The sequence below is a fragment of the Argopecten irradians genome, chromosome 13, assembly GCF_041381155.1.
Source record: "Argopecten irradians isolate NY chromosome 13, Ai_NY, whole genome shotgun sequence".
NCBI lineage: Eukaryota > Metazoa > Mollusca > Bivalvia > Pectinida > Pectinidae > Argopecten > Argopecten irradians.
Window position 1 is genome coordinate 16859271 of NC_091146.1, and position 24879 is coordinate 16884149.

The 24879-nt window shown below is 36.2% G+C and overlaps 1 protein-coding gene across 12 annotated transcripts in view; it reads left to right on the plus strand.

The window, feature by feature from the left end:
* Positions 1–21510, plus strand: part of LOC138305549 (pyruvate kinase PKM-like) — an 84888-nt gene extending 63378 nt beyond the window's left edge. For 10 of the 12 annotated variants that reach the window (XM_069245823.1, XM_069245826.1, XM_069245827.1 and 7 more), the window contains 9 exons: positions 584–703; positions 1541–1727; positions 3151–3293; positions 4174–4301; positions 4834–5137; positions 5613–5779; positions 11184–11302; positions 15501–15539; positions 18507–21510. In XM_069245823.1, the coding sequence (XP_069101924.1) occupies positions 584–703; positions 1541–1727; positions 3151–3293; positions 4174–4301; positions 4834–5137; positions 5613–5779; positions 11184–11302; positions 15501–15539; positions 18507–18757 (1458 nt within the window). In that variant the 3' untranslated portion in view covers positions 18758–21510. Of the gene's footprint in view, positions 1–583; positions 704–1540; positions 1728–3150; positions 3294–4173; positions 4302–4833; positions 5138–5612; positions 5780–11183; positions 11303–12842; positions 13624–15500; positions 15540–18506 lie in introns of those variants that run through there. The other 2 variants (XM_069245824.1, XM_069245825.1) reach the window with 2 other exon arrangements.
* The last annotated feature ends 3369 nt before the right edge of the window (positions 21511–24879 follow it).

Genomic DNA, 24879 nt, shown 5'->3' on the forward strand with positions numbered 1-24879 from the left:
TTGTTACTTAGCTGATTCACCCCTGAAAATTCATAATGGACTATTCCAGCATTTGAATGGGAAGAATTCAATTGTGTTTTCAGGGGTGGATAAGTTAATCAGGATAAGCAGCTTCTGTGCTTTAGCTAATTCTATCCAGAGAAGTACCCGGTATTGATTTTGTGGCAAACCATTGTTGTTTACAAAACAATAGTGATATTTTCAAAGGAACTTATAAGTAGTTAATGTTACAAAAAACCTGCTAAAAATAAGTGAGATATAAAGAAGATGATGTACACAATTATACTAGATTTTAATGATTATGAATAAAGGTAACAAAATATTGAATGGTGTTCTGACTGATGAAGAGAGATCATGGGAAAGTTTGAAACACATAGTTTCTTCAGAAATAATTCAATAAAAATATGTTAAATAAATCTAAGTAATATAAGTGATATTTATCAGATATTGTGATAAGGATGGAAAATGTTATGGTAACCATTTGAATTGTAGTTGGGATCAAACTTATCAAATCCATTATTAATCTATAAATTTATATTCCAACTAATTAAGAATCTTTTTTATTTGTGATGTTTGTTTTCAGTACCACGGAGGCACTATCAAAAACATCCGCACTGCTATTGAGGGCTTCACTAACCGCCGTCCAGTGGCCATCGCCCTGGATACCAAGGGGCCCGAGATCAGGACAGGTTTACTGGAAGGGGTCAGTAGGCTGTTGATGTTGGCAACACGATTTTGTAATAGGGAACTTATCATAAATATTAAATTATTTCATTAGTGGCCTATCAGGTTATTTAACAAACCAAAAAGGGCAATTTGTGTTGTTGGCAATTTCCAGCATTTCATTTGCTCCTCAATTAACCTTCAAATCACCTAAAATAGAAAAGGTATTATTTTCCATGTCAAACCTGTCTATAAAGACGACCAAAGGGACTACGAAAAAGTGTCTTTATTGTCAAGTATTCTTGTTAACTCAGCAGTAAATGCTTATATGGTAGACCATAGAACAATGAAAGGACGAGTCGGATATATATGCCTAAATGGCAGCTCCTGCTGAGGATCTAAGCTTTGATCTAGCCCAAGCAAGAATGGCTGATTTAGAATTGTTTACTTATATGATTTAAACAGTGGTCATTGGTTGACAAGGAAAATATCCTCACAAGATTTTCTGGTAAAATGTTAATTCATAATCATTTGCAAGAAGTCTGTTCTTGATATATGGAAACATTTACATGAAAGAAAAGTCATAGTCAGGTAGTGTTTATGTGAAAACAATATTTTGCCTGTTTCAATTGAGATTCAAAATTCATTATGTACAGTTTAACCTGTGTTAAGAAGGGACCAAAGGAAATGAGAAAATCTGGACAGATGACCGATTAATTCAATTAATTAATTTAGTTCAGTATACAGTGGGATGGTCATAAACTGACCACGTAATTAATTTGACCATTAAGACAGGTTTGGCCGTAATGTATTTGACCCTAATATTGTCTCTATGATATAACACAAGTTATGATAATGGACAATTTTCACATGACAGGGCCCATCAGCAGAAGTGACCTTGACTGCCGGCGCTACCATTAAAATCACCACCGACGACCAGTACAAAGAGAAGTGTTCCAAGGACCTGCTCTGGCTCGACTACAAGAACATCACAAAGGTCATGAAACCCAAGGACAGGATTTTCATTGACGATGGTCTCATCTCGGCTGTCGTACAGGAAGTCGGTAGGTAGTGTGAAGCCTTGGTCAATCTGAGATCTATATGTCATACAGGAAGTTGGTAGGAAGTTGGCAGTCTTGGTTAATCTGAGATCTATATGTCGTACAGGAAGTTGGTAGGAAGTTGGCAGTCTTGGTCAATCTGAGATCTATATGTCGTACATGAAGTTGGTAGGAAGTTGGCAGTCTTGGTCAATCTGAGATCTATATGTCGTACAGGAAGTCGGTAGGTAGTGCAGTCTTGGTCAATCTGAGATCTATATGTCGTACAGGAAGTGGTAGGTATGCAGTCTTGGTCAATCTGAGATCTATATGTCGTACATGAAGTTGGTAGGAGTTGCAGTCTTGGTCATCTGAGTATGTCGTACAGAAGGAAGTCTTGGTCAATCTGAGTCTTGGTCAGAGTTGGAGTCTGATCTATCTATATGTTGTCAGAAGTGGAGGTAGTGTGCAGTCAGGTCAAAGTTATGGTAGTTGGTAGGAAGTTGGCAGTCTTGGTCAATCTGAGATCTATATGTCGTACAGGAAGTTGGTAGGTAGTTGGCAGTCTTGGTCAATCTGAGATCTATATGTCGTACAGGAAGTTGGTAGGAAGTTGGGAGTCTTGGTCAATCTGAGATCTATATGTTGTACAGGAAGTTGGTAGGTAGTGTGCAGTCTTGGTCAATCTGAGATCTTTATGTCGTACAGGAAGTCGCTAGGTAGTTGGCAGTCTTGGCCAATCTGAAATCTATATGTTGTACAGGAAGTCAGTAGGTAGTTGGCAGTCTTGGTCAATCTGAGATCTGTATGTTGTACAGGAAGTTGGTAGGAAATTGGCAGTCTTGGTTAATCTGAGATCTGTATGTTGTACAGGAAGTTGGTAGGTACAGGGTTCTTGTTAAAAGCAGGTTGCCGGCAAAAACAGCCGTGTATTTCCTTGTTTACAACCGGCTATTTTTGTCAGAATTAATACTGGCCCCATGGGGGCTTGTGGCCCTCAACTGCCTATTGTTAATTTTCAACCATCTATTAAAAAATTAAGTGAGAACCCTGAGGTAGTTGGCGGTCTTGGTCAATCTGAGATCCATATATGTTGTACAGGAAGCCGTTAGGTAGTGTGCAGTCTTGGTCAATCTGAAATCTATACAATATTATTGATCGCCACATGGGCTGCAGCACTGGAAATCCTGTCATCATCCCACAATGTCTATTCCTTATTGACAAGATTTATCAAAGCTTGAGGGAGCAATTAAAAAGAATAGTAAAAACTTCAGATATTGAAATCCTTGTAATATAAAGGTTCAAGGGACTTTTCCACCACCTGACTGCTGAGGAAAAAGTTTAATGATTTAAATATTGGTCCTTATTCTAACGAGGGATTTTAAAACATATTTGTTCTAGAATAACTTGATTAATTGCAGTAATATTGTATCGCTGTTTGATTTAGGTGCTGACTTCCTGATGTGTACGATTGAGAACGGAGGAGACCTTGGTAGTAAGAAGGGCTGTAACCTGCCAGGCATAGCTGTAGATCTACCAGCCGTATCGGAGAAGGATAAAGCCGATCTCAGATTCGGTGTGGAACAAGGTGTAAGTATACCAAGTCTGCACTATTTTCCAAAATCAGGGTCAGGAAACGCAAAAACTAACCAAATATTTAAAAATGCTACAACTCTGACAAATGGTATTTTCTCTCTAGCAAAACAGGAGCAGACAAATTAATATATTTTTTTCAGTTACAAAAATTACATACTTTACACCATTATCATCATTGAAAAATTTGTATTTTTTATTTTCCTTCATAAAAACAGTTATTAGTTAATTGCATCCCAAAAAAAGTCCAAGGCACTGTGCCCTATATAGAATGAAGTACTGATTGCGCATCCATCAAATGCAAAACAATCTGTTTTATATTATTTTTGTGTAAACTAGACATATATTTACATAAGTATAAACACCATTTATTGTTTAAATGATGAGTACTGTTTATGCTGTCGGTGAAGGAGCATCTTTAATAAGGCTAAGATCATATACGTGCTCTTTGAATGCACACAGTATGAACTCCAGTTTATCACAATTGACTGGCCCTTCCATTCATGCAATAAATTTTGTAAGACATGTGTACATTAACCCTATTGTGTCATTACAGGTGTAAATGACAGCATATGTTGATGTCATGATAAAAATATGATGTTGCACAATTAATTATATTGGTAGACAAAAACGTCAAATCTGAGCCTGATTTCGCCATTTATTGAAAAGATGGCAATTAATTTAATCTTGAATTCTTACTTTTTACCTCACCAATCACAGATGATGTTACAACCAGTTACATCAATTTTGATTTGACTGAGGAAGAACTTTTGCTTTAGGATTAATTAAATAGTTATAGTGACCTTAAGTTATTCACCCTTGAAGACCCATTTAGGACCTCAATCATTTGTTTATGGTCTGTTACTTAATCCAACAGGTGGACATGGTGTTCGCTTCCTTCATCAGAAGTGGTCAACATATCATAGACATCCGCAATGTCCTCGGTCCCGAGGGCGCAAATATCAAGATCATCGCCAAGATTGAGAACCACGAGGGAGTGAAAAGGTAATAACATAGTATACAGTGTAACACAGATTTATGTAAAAAGTCTCAGTCCCGAGGGGGCAAATATCAAAATCATTGCCAAGATTGAGAACCATGAGGGAGTGAAAAGGTAATAACATTGCATACAGTGTAACACAGATTTATGTAAAAAGTCCTCGGTCCCAAGGAGGCAAATATCAAAATCATTGCCAAGATTGAGAACCATGAGGGAGTGAAAAGGTAATAACATTGCATACAGTGTAACACAGATTTATGTTTAGTTCTGTTTAATACTTGTGCAGTGTGTAGATGTATGTTATCTGCCGTACATCAGAATAACATGGCTCCAATTGTTTCAGAGTTATTGCCCTTTGTTACAAAACGAAGGTGGGTGGGGATGTATAAGTAGGACATAGGTTTTGTTAAAAAAATTAGTTTTTTTTTTTTTTTAATGCTTAATTTCTTCGAGAAAACCCCCATGAATACAAGTTCTAAAGAAAAGAATAAAAGAATGTGCTTACTGATTTTAATGTGAACACTCCATTGTTTACAGATTTGATGAGATTCTCAAGGAAACAGATGGTGTCATGGTGGCCCGTGGTGATCTTGGTATCGAGATTCCAGCGGAAAAAGTTTTCCTCGCCCAGAAGATGATGATCAGTCGTTGTAACCGTCAGGGCAAGCCAGTTATCTGTGCCACACAGATGCTTGAAAGTATGGTGAAGAAACCACGTCCAACCAGGGCCGAGTCGAGTGACGTCGCCAACGCTGTCCTGGACGGAGCTGACTGTGTCATGTTATCGGGAGAAACTGCCAAGGGAGATTATCCACTTGAATCTGTTAAGATGATGCACAAGGTATTTAGGAATATTTCCCTAGGTGTCAAGTTGTACTGAATCAAATTCTGGTTTATGTTAACATATCAAGCTGGCTCTGGTTTTTTTTTCAAAAACAGAAGTTTTAGAATTGTTTATCTTAAATAAAGAATTAAAAAACATATAATTAATACAGTGAAGCCTGAATGTATGGGATAGACTCAATGTGTCTGATTTGTTTTCTTTTCATTTCTTGCATAAAATACATTTTAATACAAATAGTACATAACAAGACATATTCGTTGATTACAAACACATTCATTTACATGTATTAAAATCATGCAATTCTAAATTCTGTTTCAATTAAATCACATGTCTGCCTTAATATGTAAAATGTGAAAATGTTTTGCTTGAAGTTTGTTTTTAGAAATCAGGACTAGCTACTTTAGTTGAGACGTACTTTATTAAGTAACCCATCGGTTGTCCTTTTCTGTACCTGTACCTTTGTTGTCCACAGATCTGTCGGGAGGCCGAGTCGGCTGTGTATACCAGTCAGTACTTTGAGGAGATCCGACAGGACACTGTTCTTCCTATTGAGGCCACACACACAGTGGCTATTGCCGCTGTCGAGGCGTCCTTCAAGTGTATGGCCGCCGCCATCATAGTTATCACAACCACTGGACGGTAGGTATCATTCAAAGCCTGTGGTATAAACTTTCAAGAACAGAAAAAATCAATAGTAAAAAAATGATATCATCGGTAAAAAATGTATATTCTATTAAAACAAAATGTGAAATTTTCATGGCATGTGTAGTTAAATTCAACTTAAAATAGTAACATAAAATGGATTTGAGTATATATATAAATATATATATAATATGCTTAGCTGTTTTGAAAGAATTTTTGAGATTGTGATATGTGATGTAGAAATAAATTGTTTATACCTAGACTGGGCACCAGTCTCTAGAATATTGAAAAAATATCACTAAAATTTGACTTGATTATTTTTGTCTCTACTTCCTGTCTGATTCCTAAGTTTCAAACTAGGGGGAGATAATTTAGTGACAGAGTCTGCTGAGAAAATCTTGACAGGAGACTTCCAACGAGGCTACACACATTGCTTCTGTCACAGTTTTTTATTTAGGTTAATCAGAATCTTGGTAGTACAGTGTTATACTGATGTCCAAGTGTTATATAAACTGAGTGACTGTGTTGTGTTACAGATCTTGGTAGTACAGTGTTATATAAACTGAGTGACTGTGTTGTGTTTGTTACAGATCTTGGTAGTACATATAATATATACTGAGTGACTGTGTTGTGTTACAGATCTTGGTAGTACAGTGTTATATAAACTGAGTGACTGTGTTGTGTTACAGATCTTGGTAGTACAGTGTTATATAAACTGAGTGACTGTGTTGTGTTACAGATCTTGGTAGTGTTATATATAACTGAGTGACTGTGTTGTGTTACAGATCTTGGTAGTACAGCTTTCCACTGATGTCAAGTGTTATATAAACTGAGTGACTGTGTTGTGTTACAGATCTTGTAGTACAGTGTTATATAACTGAGTGACTGTGTTTGTGTTACAGATACTGGTAGTACAAGCTTACCACTGATGTCTAAGTGTTATATAAACTTGAGTGACTGTGTTGTGTTACAGATCTTGGTAACAGGTTATAGATACAAGTGTTATATAAACTGAGTGACTGTGTTGTGTTACAGATCTTTACAGTATACTGCAAGTGTTATATATACTGAGTGACTGTTGTTGTGTTACAGATCTTGGTAGTACAGCTTATCACTGATGTCTAAGTGTTATATAAACTGAGTGACTGTGTTGTGTTACAGATCTTGGTAGTACAGTGTTATATAAACTGTAGTGACTGTGTTGTGTTACAGATCTTGGTAGTACAGTGTTATATAAACTGAGTGACTGTGTTGTGTTACAGATCTTGGTAGTACAGTGTTATACTGATGTCCAAGTGTTATATAAACTGAGTGACTGTGTTGTGTTACAGATCTTGGTAGTACAGTGTTATATAAACTGAGTGACTGTGTTGTGTTACAGATCTTGGTAGTACAGTGTTATATAAACTGAGTGACTGTTTTGTGTTACAGATCTTGGTGTAAGTACTGTGTTAATGTTATATAAACTGAGTGACTGTGTTGTGTTACAGATCTTGGTAGTACAGTGTTATATACACTGTGTGTGTCAGAAGTAAGGTTATATAAACTGAGTGACTGTGTTGTGTTACAGATCTTGGTAGTACAGTGTATGTTATATAAACTGAGTGACTGTGTTGTGTTACAGATCTTGGTAGTACAGCGTTATACTGATGTCAGTGTTATATAAACTGAGTGACTGTGTTGTGTTACAGATCTTGGTAGTACAGTCCAAGTGTTTATATAAACTGAGTGACTGTGTTGTGTTACAGATTTGGTTGGTAGTACAGTGTTATATAAACTGAGTGACTGTGTTGTGTTACAGAGTAGTGTTATATAAACTGAGTGACTGTGTTGTGTTACAGATCTTGGTAGTACAGTGTTTTATAAAACTGAGTGACTGTGTTGTGTTACAGATCTTGGTAGTACAGGTTATACTGAGTCAGTTATATAAACTGAGTGACTGTGTTGTTGTGTTACAGATCTTGGTAGTAAACATGACTGTGTTGTGTTACAGATCTATGTAGTACAAGTGTTATATAAACTGAGTGACTGTGTTGTGTTACAGATCTTGGTAGTACAGTGTTATATAAACTGAGTGACTGTGTTGTGTTACAGATCTTGGTAGTACAGGTTATATAAACTGAGTGACTGTGTTGTGTTACAGATCTTGGTAGTACAGATACTTGTGTAGTACAGTGTTATATAAACTGAGTGACTGTGTTGTGTTACAGATCTTGGTAGTACAGTGTTATACTGATGTCAAGTGTTATATAAACTGAGTGACTGTGTTGTGTTACAGATCTTGGTAGTACAGTGTTATATAAACTGAGTGACTGTGTTGTGTTACAGATCTTGGTAGTACAGTCAAGTGTTATATAAACTGAGTGACTGTGTTGTGTTACAGATCTTGGTAGTACAGTTATACTGTATATATAAACTGAGTGACTGTGTTGTGTTACAGATCTTGGTGTACAGTGTTATATAAACTAGGAGTGTTATGTTAAACTGAGTGTTTACTGTGTTGTGTTACAGATCTTGGTAGTACAGTTTATATAAACTGAGTGACTGTGTTGTGTTACAGATCTTGGTAGTACAGTGTTATATAAACTGAGTGACTGTGTTGTGTTACAGATCTTGGTAGTACAGTGTTATATAAACTGAGTGACTGTGTTGTGTTACAGATCTTGGTAGTACAGTGTTATACTGATGTCCAAGTGTTATATAAACTGAGTGACTGTGTTGTGTTACAGATCTTGGTAGTACAGTGTTATATAAACTGAGTGACTGTGTTGTGTTACAGATCTTGGTAGTACAGTGTATATACTGATGTCCAAGTGTTATATAAACTGAGTGATACAGATCTGTAGTACAGTGTTATATAAACTGAGTGACTGTGTTGTGTTACAGATCTTGGTAGGTGGTTATAGTACAGTGTTATATAAACTGAGTGACTGTGTTGTGTTACAGATCTTGGTAGTACAGTGTTATATAAACTGAGTGACTGTGTTGTGTTACAGATCTTGGTAGTACAGTGTTATACTGATGTCCAAGTGTTATATAAACTGAGTGACTGTGTTGTGTTACAGATCTTGGTAGTACAGTGTTATATAAACTGAGTGACTGTGTTGTGTTACAGATCTTGGTAGTACAGTGTTAAAAACTGAGTGACTGTGTTGTGTTATAAGATCTTGAGTAGACAGTGTTGTTACAGATCTGGTACTGTGTTGTTTACGTTTGGTAGTACAGTGTTATATAAACTGAGTGACTGTGTTGTGTTACAGATCTTGGGTAGTACACTGTGTTAATATATAAACTGAGTGACTGTGTTGTGTTACAGATCTTGGTAGTACAGTGTCAGTTTATATAAACTGAGTGACTGTGTTGTGTTACAGATCTTGGTAGTACAGTGTTATATAAACTGAGTGACTGTGTTGTGTTACAGATCTTGGTAGTACAGTGTTATATAAACTGAGTGACTGTGTTGTGTTACAGATCTTGGTAGTACAGTGTTATATAAACTGAGTGACTGTGTTGTGTTACAGATCTTGGTAGTACAGTGTTATATAAACTGAGTGACTGTGTTGTGTTACAGATCTTGGTAGTACAGTGTTATATAAACTGAGTGACTGTGTTGTGTTACACTTGGTAGTACAGTGTTTATATAAACTGAGTGACTGTGTTGTGTTACAGATCTTGGTAGTACAGTGTTATATGTGTATATAAACTGAGTGACTGTGTTGTGTTACAGATCTTGGTAGTACAGCTTTCATGTGTTAAGTGTTATATAAACTGAGTGACTGTGTTGTGTTACAGATCTTGGTACAGTACTGATGTCTGTTATATAACTGAGTGACTGTGTTGTGTTACAGACTGGTAGTACAGTGTTTATAAACTGAGTGACTGTGTTGTGTTACAGATCTTGGTAGTATCTGTTTTCGACTTGTATAAGTGTTATATAAACTGAGTGACTGTGTTGTGTTACAGATCTTGGTAGTACAGTGTTATATAAACTGAGTGACTGTGTTGTGTTACAGATCTTGGTAGTACAGCGTTATACTGATGTCCAAGTGTTATATAAACTGAGTGACTGTGTTGTGTTACAGATCTTGGTAGTACAGCGTTATACTGATGTCCAAGTGTTATATAAACTGAGTGACTGTGTTGTGTTACAGATCTTGGTAGTACAGTGTTATATAAACTGAGTGACTGTGTTGTGTTACAGATCTTGGTAGTACAGTGTTATATAAACTGAGTGACTGTGTTGTGTTACAGATCTTGGTAGTACAGCTTTCCACTGATGTCTAAGTGTTATATAAACTGAGTGACTGTGTTGTGTTACAGATCTTGGTAGTACAGTGTTATATAAACTGAGTGACTGTGTTGTGTTACAGATCTTGGTAGTACAGCTTTCCACTGATGTCTAAGTGTTATATAAACTGAGTGACTGTGTTGTGTTACAGATCTTGGTAGTACATGTACAGTGTTATATAAACTGAGTGACTGTGTTGTGTTACAGATCTTGGTAGTACAGCGTTATACTGGTGTCCAAGTGTTATATAAACTGAGTGACTGTGTTGTGTTACAGATCTTGGTAGTACAGTGTTATTTGTGTTACAGATCTTGGTAGTACAGCGTTATACTGATGTCCAAGTGTTATATAAACTGAGTGACTGTGTTGTGTTACAGATCTTGGTAGTACAGTGTTATATAAACTGAGTGACTGTGTTGTGTTACAGATCTTGGTAGTACAGTGTTATACTGATGTCCAAGTGTTATATAAACTGAGTGACTGTGTTGTGTTACAGATCTTGGTAGTACAGTGTTATATAAACTGAGTGACTGTGTTGTGTTACAGATCTTGGTAGTACAGTGTTATATAAACTGAGTGACTGTGTTGTGTTACAGATCTTGGTAGTACAGTGTTATATAAACTGAGTGAGTGTTATATAAACTGAGTGACTGTGTTGTGTTACAGATCTTGGTAGTACAGCTTTCCACTGATGTCTAAGTGTTATATAAACTGAGTGACTGTGTTGTGTTACAGATCTTGGTAGTACATGTACAGTGTTATATAAACTGAGTGACTGTGTTGTGTTACAGATCTTGGTAGTACAGTGTTATATAAACTGAGTGACTGTGTTGTGTTACAGATCTTGGTAGTACAGCTTTCCACTGATGTCTAAGTGTTATATAAACTGAGTGACTGTGTTGTGTTACAGATCTTGGTAGTACAGTGTTATATAAACTGAGTGACTGTGTTGTGTTACAGATCTTGATAGTACAGCGTTATACTGGTGTCCAAGTGTTATATAAACTGAGTGACTGTGTTGTGTTACAGATCTTGGTTAGTTAGATCTTGGTAGTACAGCGTTATACTGATGTCTAAGTGTTATATAAACTGAGTGACTGTGTTGTGTTACAGATCTGCACAGTTAATCTCTAAGTACCGCCCACGTTGTCCTATCCTGGCCATCACACGCCAGGCCCAGACCGCACGTCAGTGTCATCTCTACCGCGGCGTGTTCCCCATACATTACGCAGGTGGGTGTACACTACTACTTAACTTATCTGTACATCTGAAGTCTCGCTATAAACTTTTATTTTCAATTTTTATCTGTACATCTGAAGTCTCACTATAAACTTTTATTTTCAATTAGCATTTCACAATTTACTTTACTTCACATTAAGTTTGCTTTTCTCAATTCACTTCACTTCATATTTAGTCTGCATCTTGCAATGTTTTCTTTCACAACTTTTTGTTTCAAAGAATTCTTTACATCTCCAACATTCATCCAGAGATTTAGACAATGAAGTTTAGATATAAAAATTACCTGAACTGTGCCATTTTTTTCATTTAACAAAATATTATTACACTTTACTTTACCAGGGGTAATTGAAATAAAATGTTGTAAAATATATTAAGATTCATTTTCAAAATTACATCATAATTATGTAAAATGATTGAAACATACATTTAAAAATGAAATTGTGAATTCAAAGTTAGCTCTAATTTATCATAACTTCAGAAACAGGTGGAGATAGAAATCATTGTTATGCATCTGCTATGATTATTTTCACCATAATCCATTAAGTATATAGTTTTGTCCTGTGTACTCACCTATTTTATTAATCATGCATTCTGCTTATGTAACCAGCCTGCTGCTTCTGCTAGTCTGTTTTAGTTAGCCTCCATTACCTCTGTATGTGTGTAGGTATAAATTAGTACAGAAATGTGTTTCAGGTTTCAGTGGACTTCAATGGCTTAAATCTTTTACTTCATCTGACACTCAAAATTTCCATTACCAGTAAATTTTTATTTTCTTAAAAAAGTGAAGATCAAACTTTACAGAAAATATCTGACAGGTATTACTGATCCTCTTATACCAAACCTCTTTGCCTTAGGTGGGTTGAAGGTCAAGGACACATTACCAAATATAGATTTGATTTTTATGTAATAACTTAATTTGCATGGTCCACTTTTATAAAACTTCTTAAAGATTTCCTTATATAATCCTTCATTTTCCAAAACCAATGCATTGCTTGAGATGTTCCTTATCTTTATTGTATTTTCTACAAGTGGACCCGGGCTGGGCCCAGGTTTACAAACATTCCTTAACTTACAATTTCTATACTGGCATATGAAAGCATTACAAGATTAAAGGAAAAATTTAGGTTCAGGAGCCTTCCTTAAAATCTGTTTTGCTTTCCTATAGAGAATTTAAAGTTCAGAAATTCCTTAAAAAGAGGAATGTTCGTGATACTCCTTAATTTTAGAGGATTCCTTTTAAACTTTAAATTCCGCATAGTATTACAGAAGTGAAGGAGAAAATCAACCTTGCTGTCCTGTTCTGTAATATTTTTCTACGAAAAATTCCAAATTCAGCAATGTTGATGAAACTGGAGCCTGTGACGATTATGCATCTGTGAAATTCTTATCTATATTTAGCATGTGGCCATAACAAAGTCAAAGTAAGAAACCTGAAACACATCAGATCGGAGTGGGTTTTTTCCTGCCTATACATGCTAGTGCAATGTAGTATGGTCCCTAACCTGCATGTGGCTGGACATTTGAACATTTCAGAGTCAAGAGAGCGCCTGTGGACGGCTGACATGGATAAACGCGTCTTTGAGACGCTGAGTTTTGGGAAAGAAAAAGGCATTCTTAAAACGGGTGATGTGGTAGTGTTGCTGAGTGGCTGGCAAGCCGGGAGTGGCAACACAAATACACTGCGTATACTTAACGTGACGGACGGAGATAATCCGCCAATACACCACTATCTACCTAACACAAACCACAACGATTAAAGGAACTATATCATAGAGAAGTGATAAAAACTGGGGGTTTTCATCAGAGAATTTTCAAGAACATCCTGAGATTTACATAATATAATACCCATAGTGATTAAAGAAACTTGATACAATTTCATAGCGAATGTGAAAAACTGTTGTTTTTTTCATCAGAGACTTTTCATGAACATCCCGAGAATTACATAATACCATACTTGCAGCAATTAAAGAACTTTGTCGTATATTATGTGTAGTTTCAAGACCTGTTTTGTTTGGTGGAACATTTTTCTTGAATACAAGTGGAATTTCATGTTTAACAGTGAACAGCCAAAAACTCAGTAGTGAATATTTCTATGGACAATAGATAAACTTTGATAATCTGTGATATGATATGCCATATCTGTGATACATTCATGTAGCTCCAATTTGGTTCTGATAGACATTTATGTGTTCTTTTATTGTTATAACTTTCAAGTATTATTTATTTTGTTAAACTTTGAACTGATCTTAATTTACCCTCTTATTCCTTTTATGATGTTACATTGTGCTATATTCGTTTAAAATGTTTAAAAGATTTTCATTTTGTTGTGTTTTGTTCAGGTCAGAAGATGAAACAAATATATTTGTCAGTGTGAAAATCCAATATTTTATGATTTTACATCCTTTAGTTATACTATTCAGTACAGTATCATTGAAAGATACCTCTTTCATCATTAAGGTCATCTGACCCAAAGGGTCAGGATGACCTATAGTCGTCACGTTTCGTCCATCATCGTCTGCCGTGCATTAACTTTTCACATTTTGAACTTCTTCTCAAGTTCTACCAGGTTGATCTGGCTGAAACTTGCATGAAATGATCCTGACATGGTCCCGACAAAGTGTTGTTATTTTTCGGGTCGATCTGAAATCCAAGATTGTCGCCACAGCCGCCATCTTGAAAACACATTTTGAACTTCTTCTCAAGTTCTACCGGTGCGATTTGGCTGAAACTTGCATGAAATGAACCTGAACTGGTCCAGACAACGTGTTGTTACATCTCTGGTTGATCCCAAAATGGCAAATGGCTACCATGACACTATGTCTAATTAATTTCCTATATATGGTTATTGCCAAGGTAGTCAGATGACCGTTAAGGTCCTTGTGCCTCTTGTTTGAGTTATAACATGCAGGTTTTTATCTGGAGCTGTATATTCCTATTCTGTCTGTGCCTTAAATACCCTTGTGGGTAGGTATGCATTGTGACATTAATTTATTAATTTGTGAGTGCAATTTACAATGTTTTCTCTGAAATGTAGGATATTACGCTTGTACGCACATGATGTCGCATTATCAATATCTAACCGTAAGGGCAGATAACTCTGTAATGTGCCGATACAGAATAGTCTATAGAACAAGATACCGTGTAAGTTTGGGAGACTTTGCAGTGGTTTGCCTTTTCACTCTTTCAAGTTAAAGTGTTGACCCATCATTAAAGAATAGAAAAGTATATCCAAGTGTCAATCTCAGAATTGCTGAATATTTTTGTATTTAAAAGGCAATTTCATCTCTGAAATGAAGCATCTTCATAACTCAATTAAAATCTAATTATCAGATTGAGATTATAGTATCTTGGTTCATCTTCGCAGGCCATTAAGGCTTTTGATTACCAGCATGTTACACTTGAACGTTTGTGGGTTATAAAGTAATCGGATGCCTTAATGGCTAATGATGATGGTCTTCATGGTATGATTTCCTGTGGTCTACAGTCAGTTTGATAGCGTGTAGAAACAGATTTCAAATACAGCTAGTTTCAGTATTTTCCGGTTAAAATTTTGGAGTCAGAATTGCATAGTTTATAAAGTTGAAGAAATTACTGCATGCGTTCTTTATCACTTTTATCATCTGAATTGATATTCAAATGATTTCTGTCAAGCATGTTTGCTGTTCATAGTATAAACTCGTGTCTCTCTGACGCTACAAACTACAGTTTTCTGCTCATATAGGTGTAGTTATCAATAAATTCATCATTAGTTGGTGTAAAAGTTATTATTTTCCTCTGAAATCCATAATGTTACATTTGTAATGACATATGATGTCATATTCAACACCTTTGATTCTTAATGTAGCTACTCACAAGGGCAGACAACTTTGTAATCTGCAAATGCTGAATATGTTCAATACAATAATGGATATTTCTTATTTAATTGTGGGCTTGTGAAAATGATAACTTCCATGTAAACTTGAGCGAGGTCCACATCATTTTCTTTATTGAAATATCATTTAGACAGACTTGAATAAATTACCCCAACAAAAGAAAAAGAAAAAATATATATATAATTTTAAGATGTCCTGTTTAAAGCTAGTCTAGATTGGATGACTTCAAATGAAAACTATATTTGGACGATAGAAATGTGTACATATATTTGGATACTTGAAAGTTTCACATATTTTGATTATTCAAATTCTTTTTAAGTGTTACCTCATGAGTTAGAATTTCCGTCGGACAAACCAGGTACAGTGAGTTTGATCCTGTCCCTAGTCTTTTCATTCTGTTCCTATTATGTTGTTCGTTTGCGTTATAATTGCTTGGAGAAGCATGCTGTTGTTGACCGACTCTTTATCAAAGTTCTAGTCTTTAAGTTGGGTTCATGTCCACTATTGCTTGGATATTTTCATCTTATCCCCTGTCGCCAGGATGGTTGATTGAATCCCTTACTGTCATGGGACTGTGACAACGAAATCACAATATGATGGGTAATTTGTTAATGTCAAACGAGAGGCTGGTGGGACACAGAGTAACTAATGTCTGCCCTGTCCCACTGTGCCCGCTCTGATTCATATGGAATTTAGTTAAATTATATCTTATTGATATCTCAAGTTAGGTAGTTGTCTTCAACTTTTTCACCCCTATGTAACTAAAGTAAACTCTACCATACATTGATCTGGAAGAGTCCATCATGATCTACAGTGGTGAAAAGGATAATGACCTATGAACAGCTATTTAGGGTCATTTAGTAATAAGGTGCCTGGATTTGGAGATTCAGTTAGGCCAAAATACCCAGAGAAAAACCACCAAATCATGGTTAGTTCTTATAATTTCACCACACTGTTTTCAAACTCATGGCCTAAAGTAAGGACACTTATACTTAGTTGACCATCCTTCCCCTATCTCCTTCAAAGTTAAAAGATCTAGAGAAGAGATGCTAGGTTAGCAGAACACTTGTGATATGATTTTTCTTTCTGAAATCTTGTAATAATACATAGATACCACCTACTCTGTCAGTTTTTATGATGCCAAGGACCTATTGGATTGGTTTGCTTTATCTTGATATCTGTACACACTGCCATGTTTTACAGCAATGCTGCGTTTCTAACATTTCTTTTGTGTGTATTGTTATGCATGTGTTAAAGATTCTGTTAAAAGCTGATTTTACCTCCCCACTTAAGTGTTGTACTAGACAGTAGACGACAGGTCCTAATACCACGTAACTATAGTGAGTCAGCAAATGATTAGAAGACTCTTTCATATATTGGGGTATTAAAGAGTAGGAAATATAGGGTCTGCTCAAGGGGTCACTAAATAAGGTAAGACTTTAGGCTCTGCTGTAAGAATATTTTTCCTTTTTATTTTGATAGAGTAGAGTATTTTTATTATTATTTTGAAAGATATTTCTACTTATTTTTTTGAAAGAGCATTTTTTCCTATTATTTTGAGAACTTATTTGCTGGCCATACGAGTCCACTATTTTTAACGACTTTATAATACACGAAACATTGATATACTCATTGTGAGATGATAATAACACTTTCTTACCAAGGCGATTGTGAATAATTAGAAACAGGTATAATATCCTTGATATGTATCTGGAAGATATGAGAGAAAATCTCGGATTTAGGGAGATCGCTGCAATTAGATGATTGAACTTATTTGTTGACAGTGGATGGGAATTGTTTGCCTTATTGCCCTAGTTGTTATGTCTTTTGGATGGCATGCTCTGAAATATAATACAAATACTCTCATGTAGTCTTACCATAATTCACCAGCAATAAGCACTGCTTTTAATGAAACTGAATCCTTTTAGAATTAGGGTAATGTCCAGCAACAGCCCCTACTTATTTTTGTGCCGCTTGCAACGCAAGGGCGTCACTTAGGTATCACTATGTCGGCGTTGGTGTCAGGGAAACGGTTTCTGTGCGATAACTTAATTATTTATTGTCTGATTTCAACCAAATTTGGTATACTGCTTTATATCAATGAGATCTCGGATGAGTTTGATAATGGTCAAAATCCATCAATATTTGCAAGAGTTATGGGACTTTAAAATTATCAAAACAGATAAATCAATGGTTTCTGCTCGATAATTTAAATATTTATTGTCCAATTTCAACAAAATTTTATAAGTTGCTTTATATTAATGAGATCTCAGATGAGTTCAATATTGGTCGAAATCCGTCAATATTTGCAAGAGTTACGGGACTTTAAAATCGTCAAAACAGCTAAATCCATGGTTTCCACTCAATAACTTTAGTATTTATTGTCCAATTTCAACAAAAAATTTTAAGTTGCTTTTAATCAATGAAATCTGAGATGAGTTCAATAATGGTTGAAATCCGTCAATATTTGCAAGAGTTATGGGACTTTATAATCGTCAAAACAGATAAATCCATGGTTTCCGCTCAATAACTTTAGTATTTATTGTTCAATTTCAACAAAATTTTATAAGTTGCTTTATATCAATGAGATCTTAGATGGGTTTGATACTGGTCAAAATACATCAATATTTGCAAGAGTTACGGGACTTTAAAATCATCAAAACATGATTTCCGTTATATATAAATTCAGTATTTATTGTCCGATTTCAACCAAATTTGGTGTATTGTTTTATATCAATGAGATCTAAGATGGTTCGATACTGGTAAAAATTCATCAACATTTGCAAGAATTACGGGATTTGATTACTTTACCTTTTTATTAACAATATTTTCAACTGTAAATAACTATTTTTTGTGATGCTGTGCAGGCCACACATCCACTTCCTTGGAATTCTTGTCTGATTCTGTTTGCTTGTAACCTTGTAATGAAAAAAAGAGGTCTAGAATATTTATTCTTGTTTGATTTTAAAGCTTGTGGAGTTTTCATCACCACTTATTACCATGTTATTGCAGAAAAAGTTTTCTTTTCAAATATTTCTACAGCACCAATAATTGTTCTTTCTGATATAGATCATCTTGAATCTTATACTAGTGAATTTACTCAGTAAATTGTATCATAAAGAAATTCATTAAAGCAGAAGACTCAAAATAATTTGCAGGAAATTTTTTTGGTTAATTCATGATTTCTAATTTACACATAGTAAAATGTCTATCATTATTTGTTTAGTCATTGTATGCAAGTGTATGTTATCGAGTGCTGAAGTATTTGAAGTAATTATACAAACCTGTTATGCCTAACATGCTTATCTCCCTTGTTCTATTGCAGAACCTGTACTGTCTGAGTGGACTGCTGATGTCGATCGCCGAATCTACAAGGGAATTGACGTCAGCATGAAGCGTGGATTTGTCAAGGTCGGTGACCCCATTGTCATAGTAACAGGATGGAAACCAGGCTCTGGATCAACAAACACAATGAGGATTATCAACGCTGTGGAAACCGGAAATATGGAACAGCTAGCCCCGATCACTGGCGTGTGTAAGGTGCCGAGCTTCACCAGCATCGAGGCGACAAAGTAAACACTCAAACAGGATGAAGTTCCGATTTTTAAGTTTATAGCTGGTCTTGTTTTTTGGATTGTGCCCCATGGGATGATATTTGTGTGTAGAAGTCATAATATGTATAGTTATACAGGGACATAGTACTCCTACACTGCATTCCAAACGTTTGTGTCGTATATAGAGTAGCTGAGCGGGAAGAATTTCCTGCACATAAAAACAATATTTTGTTATAAGTTGAAGTAGTCTGTGCAAACATTGAGAAGTGCTTAAATTTCCGAAAAGTGCTTAATAAGACCCCGAAAATACTGAATTAGTGTATGATTTCATACTGCCATAAAGGTGTTTGATACATGGATAAGAAGAGATTGGCTTTCTAAGTGACAAATTCTTGCCAAAGTAGAATTTAATGCCATGTACACTTCCCACCTACCCTCAATGTCTTGGGAGTCCTGTCAAGATCAAAGTATGGCCAAGTCCATTTGTCGTAGAGAGGGTTGTCCACTTTTAGTTACAGGTTAATGTATCCCAGCTGTAAAATCTGTTTTTCTGGTACATTTTTGGTGCAAGTTGAAATTTTTTTCTATTTGGAGTCAACAATGTGAAAATGAGTAGTTGTAGGTTTTTCCACTCAAGTACTCAAGTTTTTTCCCTATTTTTTGTTTTTGTGAGCTATGTCTGTTTTTTCTGGAAAGAGAAAATGGGATTTAATGTTAATTTAATAGACTTATATGTTATCATTGAATACTTCATTTTGATCTATGACAGTTAATTCCCTTGGTTCGACTCCGGAGTGAAACAAAGGGAAGTTACTCTATAGATCTTAATGTAAATGTTTGGAGTTATGTTAAGAGAACAATGGTGAGACTAGTTCTGTTAGATTTCATTGTCAGGACTGTTAGTCTCTAATGCACTAATTTGTGTTAACTTATTCACCCAAGAAAGCACATTTATACTTTTCTAAATCAGTGACAAGATTAGTCTAAAATATAAGCCGGTGCCCATACTGTATCAATGTGATTAAGCTAAGTTACACAGCAAAATTACTATGTACTTGTAGAGGAAATATATGTCTGAAAACCGTTGATTGCTTTGTAAAAGATCGTGTTTAGAGTGATGTTAATATCCTTTTTTCTATAATTAGTATTATACCATACAAAGAAAGAAGTAATATCAAATTATGTAAACTGATAAATTGTTGATTAACTCGTTCGCCCCTCCAGACACATTTGAACACTTCTGTGATCAAAGGCTGGAACAGTTCATTGTGAATTTTTAGGGGTGAATGAGTTATAATTCTTTTGTTGCTATGGTTATGCTGATCTTGTTGAAATTGCCGTAACGTCTGTATAATAGTTCATATACAATATAGTTACTAAGTTAAATATCTTGTTAAACTTTGTATAGTTATTGTCGTTAACTTTAATACAAATAATATTTATCATGGTCCTGTCTGTATCTGTTCAGAGTTATTTTAACTGGGTGAGTTGAGTTGAAGGGTTAAACGTACCGTCGTGTAACTTGTTACCGGGTACGAGCTTAGCTAGGTTGCGATCCTCAATGTTTCAAAATATAATACATATGCCCAAGTACACTGTATATTGAAAGATTATACACATGTAAATGTACTGTTACTTGTGTTGTACATGTCATATCTTGTATTTTCCTGGTAATCATATTTTAGCAAGCCTGATTCACAATACCAAATCTTATTTTTGTTAAAAAAGATAACAAACCTAATTTTTAAAGTGATTAGCATTTGACATCTAGTACTATACAAGTGATTAGATCATGTAGATCACAACTATTTAACATATCAATAAGTTTCTGATCAACAGTATGCATGCATATACGTATGATAATTATTTCATTACATTGTCAGTGAAGTTAGAAGACTGATAATATCTGAGTGAGATCACCAGTGGTAATTGTCACTATCAAATGAATCATCAGCGTCGTGCTCAAAAAGATCACAGACTTTCCATTTAAAAGAGAAAAGGATACAAGAATTCATAGTTATATTCCGTTGTGGTAGTAGATACCAGGTAGATATACAATGATCTCCACATATGGAGCGGACCTTTACGATGCTCATTATAGACATTAACTCAATTTATTAAGGACAAAGGCAGAAACTTGTCAGGGTATTCCGATCACCTCGCAGGTTTCTACAAGACATGTAATTAAATATATTATGATATTGTTGAACATCTAATATTCTTATGAACAAAGTGTTCAAACGGCTGAACTCACGAAAATATCGCAAAACAAGTTGTGGTGGAGAGAGTTCTAAAATATGTTCCTATTTTCTGAACACATGACTATAGATATTAAAAGTGCTACTGGTTATTTTACACCCTGGTTCATTACATCAAGGTTCTGAATCCAAAGGAAGTGCTGTACAGAATGCTCTTTTTTGTGTTATATTTGTTAGCTTGCAAAGCACATACCATATGTAAATGCCATATTTATTTTACTTTCATTGTATCAACATTTAAGATACAATATATAAAGTTTTGTTTGTTTTAGATAGTTATCTCCCCTTACATGATTTTGTATGAGAATAAGAAATGAAATATTTATTTCCATGTGACCAATTTACTGCTCGTTTTGTATCAGACTGATGATGAGTGCGACTTCTAAAGACAAATTATGGTTCTCCACATGACTTGTTATATCTCTCCCCCATATTTGTTACTCCAAGCTATAGTACAGCTGTGAAAATTGTACGTTTTGTTTCATTGTAAACAAATAAAAATACAGATTAAGTTAAACGTGTCTCTGCATTATTTTGTCATCCTGATGTCTTGAATATTTTATCTTATATTGTGTAGCAGGTTTTAATTGTATATAGTGATAAGGTCGCCTTCTAGCTTCGTCCTACGGGAATTTCCCTTTAGCTCAGTCGGTAGAGAGGCAGACTAGTAAGTCCAGGGTCGCGGGTTCGAGCTTGGTTGGCGACACACTACTCTCTCCCCGTTACATTTGGGGCCGTAGACCGCTCCAAGCGAAAGTTATACGATCGCCCTGTTACAATCGTATAAATGAGTAACAGCAATCACTACAATCCATACGACACTTACAACAACATTTTGTTGGGTCATTTGGGTCAATATTTTGATCTTACTAAAAAAAAAAGGTTGGTTTCCAATTATCAAAATGACGCAATTTAAGTATGATTTACCAAGATTCATTTGTCTATATTATAATGTGATATTTGTTGATAAGGTAATGAGTTTTTCTAGTAATTTGCTGCAAACTTCTGGCAAAAGGTGATATAATAAGCACTGAAGAATTATATAAGTTGTTTAAATCAAGATTTGGTCAAAGAATACAATCAAACCATTGTCAAAGACCTACATTTGATTGCACAATACACACTATTTACAGGGATATGCTAGGTATTATCATCACCATCAGATTCTCTCTTTCCCTCCTGTAACACCTCAAATTTTACATTGACCCACGAGTGCATCAGTAATGCTGAGTATCGAGGATATGCGATTAGGTTCAGCCCTGCTGAAGTGTTCAGCATTTCCGGTCTTTCTATAGATTGTATAATGCAACATCGCTGGATGAAATGGACAGAAAACTAATTTTTGAAGCGAGTAGTTATACAACTTCGCCAGTCAAGGGTACAGTAGACTGCGATACTGTATCGTAGACTACTGTACCCTTGGCTAGCGAAGTTGGTACATATATAGATCCACAAGAGGACACGTCTAAAAGCTGTGCAAACTTCACTTCAGAAATCAGTAATCGTGTCATTCAAACTTGTCAACTATTTGTCCGAGAATAATGCATCTGCTCCATCTGTCAACGCATTAAGGATAGGTTAAAAGTTCTAGAAAGATTACCCAAGGATATTCCACCTGTCCTATCTGTCGTCTGTGTAAACCGTTACTACGGAGGATGTATATATAAACTTAATTAAGGGAGTTACAGCACCTCCCTTTTATGTTTTCTCTATATCGTATGAACTACATGTAACTGTATTTATACTCATTGAAGGAAATTATTATTGTCACTTAGTGTTGTAACGTATCGAGAAACTTTAAAAAAAAGGAAAAGTGCAAAACCGGAATGGAGATGTATCCATCAGCATTAACAAACTTAAACATGAATGTATCTTAACCCGAAGCCTGAGCTGGCTTTCGACTTTCAATTGATTAATCATTATAAGAAGGAGATCATAGTACATTTATCAGTCAACACCGCAAGACTCTGGCATGGCACTCAATGGGTTAACTGTCCTCAAATGTTGAAATATATATTACCTAATCTAGGGTTTGGAGTTGTGCAAATGTAACAGGGTGCAAGATTTACAATAAATTCAATACCTGCCTCTGCCAGGGATCGAACTCGGGACCTCTGGATTACTAGTCCTACCTACAGATAAGTTCTCTCTAGCTGAGCGGTGTATTGCGGCTAGTAGTGACCAGGGATACACAATGTTTATTTTAACAAGAGGCCCAGAGGGCCTGTATCGCTCACCTGGTTGGTAATGCCAAGTAATGTTCTGAATACAAGTTCATTGTTTATTTTCTGAAGGAATTTGAATATTAACCTCTAATTCCCGTATTGAGCCCCACTGCTCTAGGGGGTCAAAGCCAAAATTTATACGAATTCTGTTAACCCCAAGGATGTTTCTGGCCAAATTTGGGTGGTACAATCCATGCAGAACTCTAGGACAAGTAGCGATTTTTAGGATTTACCTCTATTTCCCTTAACAGGCCCCGCCCCTCCTGCCCCCCGGGGGTCAGAGCCAAAATTTATACAAGTTCTGGTCCCCTTCCCCCAAGGATGTTTCTGGCCAAATTTGGTTACAATCCATGCAGAACTCTAGGACAAGTAGCGATTTATAGGATTTACCTCTATTTCCCCTATTGGGCCCCGCCCCTCCTGCCCCCGAGGGGTCAGAGCCAAAATTTATACAAGTTCTGTTCCCCTTCCCCCAAGGATGTTTCTGGCCAAATTTGGTTACAATCCATGCAGAACTCTAGGACAAGTAGCGATTTATAGAATTTACCTCTATTTCCCCTATTGGGCCCCGCCCCTCCTGCCCCCCGGGGGTCAGAGCCAAAATTTATACAAGTTCTGGTCCCCTTCCCCCAAGGATGTTTCTGGCCAAATTTGGTTACAATCCATGCAGAACTCTAGGACAAGTAGCGATTTATAGAATTTACCTCTATTTCCCCTATTGGGCCCCGCCCCTCCTGCCCCCTTGGGGTCAGAGCCAAAATTTATACAAGTTCTGGTCCCCTTCCCCCAAAATGTTTCTGGCCAAATTTGGTTACAATCCATGCAGAACTCTAGGACAAGTAGCGATTTATAGGATTTACCTCCATTTCCCCTATTGGGCCCCGCCCCTCCTGCCCCCGGGGGGTCAGAGCCAAAATTTATACAAGTTCTGTTCCCCTTCCCCCAAGGATGTTTCTGGCCAAATTTGGTTACAATCCATGCAGAACTCTAGGACAAGTAGCGATTTATAGGATTTACCTCTATTTCCCCTATTGGGCCCCGCCCCTCCTGCCCCCTTGGGGTCAGAGCCAAAATTTATACAAGTTCTGTTCCCCTTCCCCCAAGGATGTTTCTGGCCAAATTTGGTTACAATCCATGCAGAACTCAAGGACAAGTAGCGATTTATAGAATTTACCTCTATTTCCCCTATTGGGCCCCGCCCCTCCTGCCCCCAGGGGGTCAGAGCCAAAATTTATACAAGTTCTGTTCCCCTTCCCCCAAGGATGTTTGTGGCCAAATTTGGTTACAATCCATCCAGAACTCTATGACTAGTAGCAATTTAAAGGAAATGTTGACGGACGGACGGACGGACGGACGGACGGACGACGGACGACGGACGCCGCGCCATGACATAAGCTCACCGGCCCTTCGGGCCAGGTGAGCTAACAAAAAAGTCTTCGTTGGCAATCACTTCTCACCTTAGTATGCGTGTCTGTACAGATTCTTGATGATGTTTTCATACAATGCAAAATTTTTTGAGTAATCTTCCGATAGGAGACACTTTCATGCAAATTTCCTCAAAAAATATTCTGAAATCTGTGTGGTCATACAAATACAGATGGGATTGTGAGAATAGATTTCATTATTTAACGTCCTATTAACAGCCAGGTCATAGAAGAATG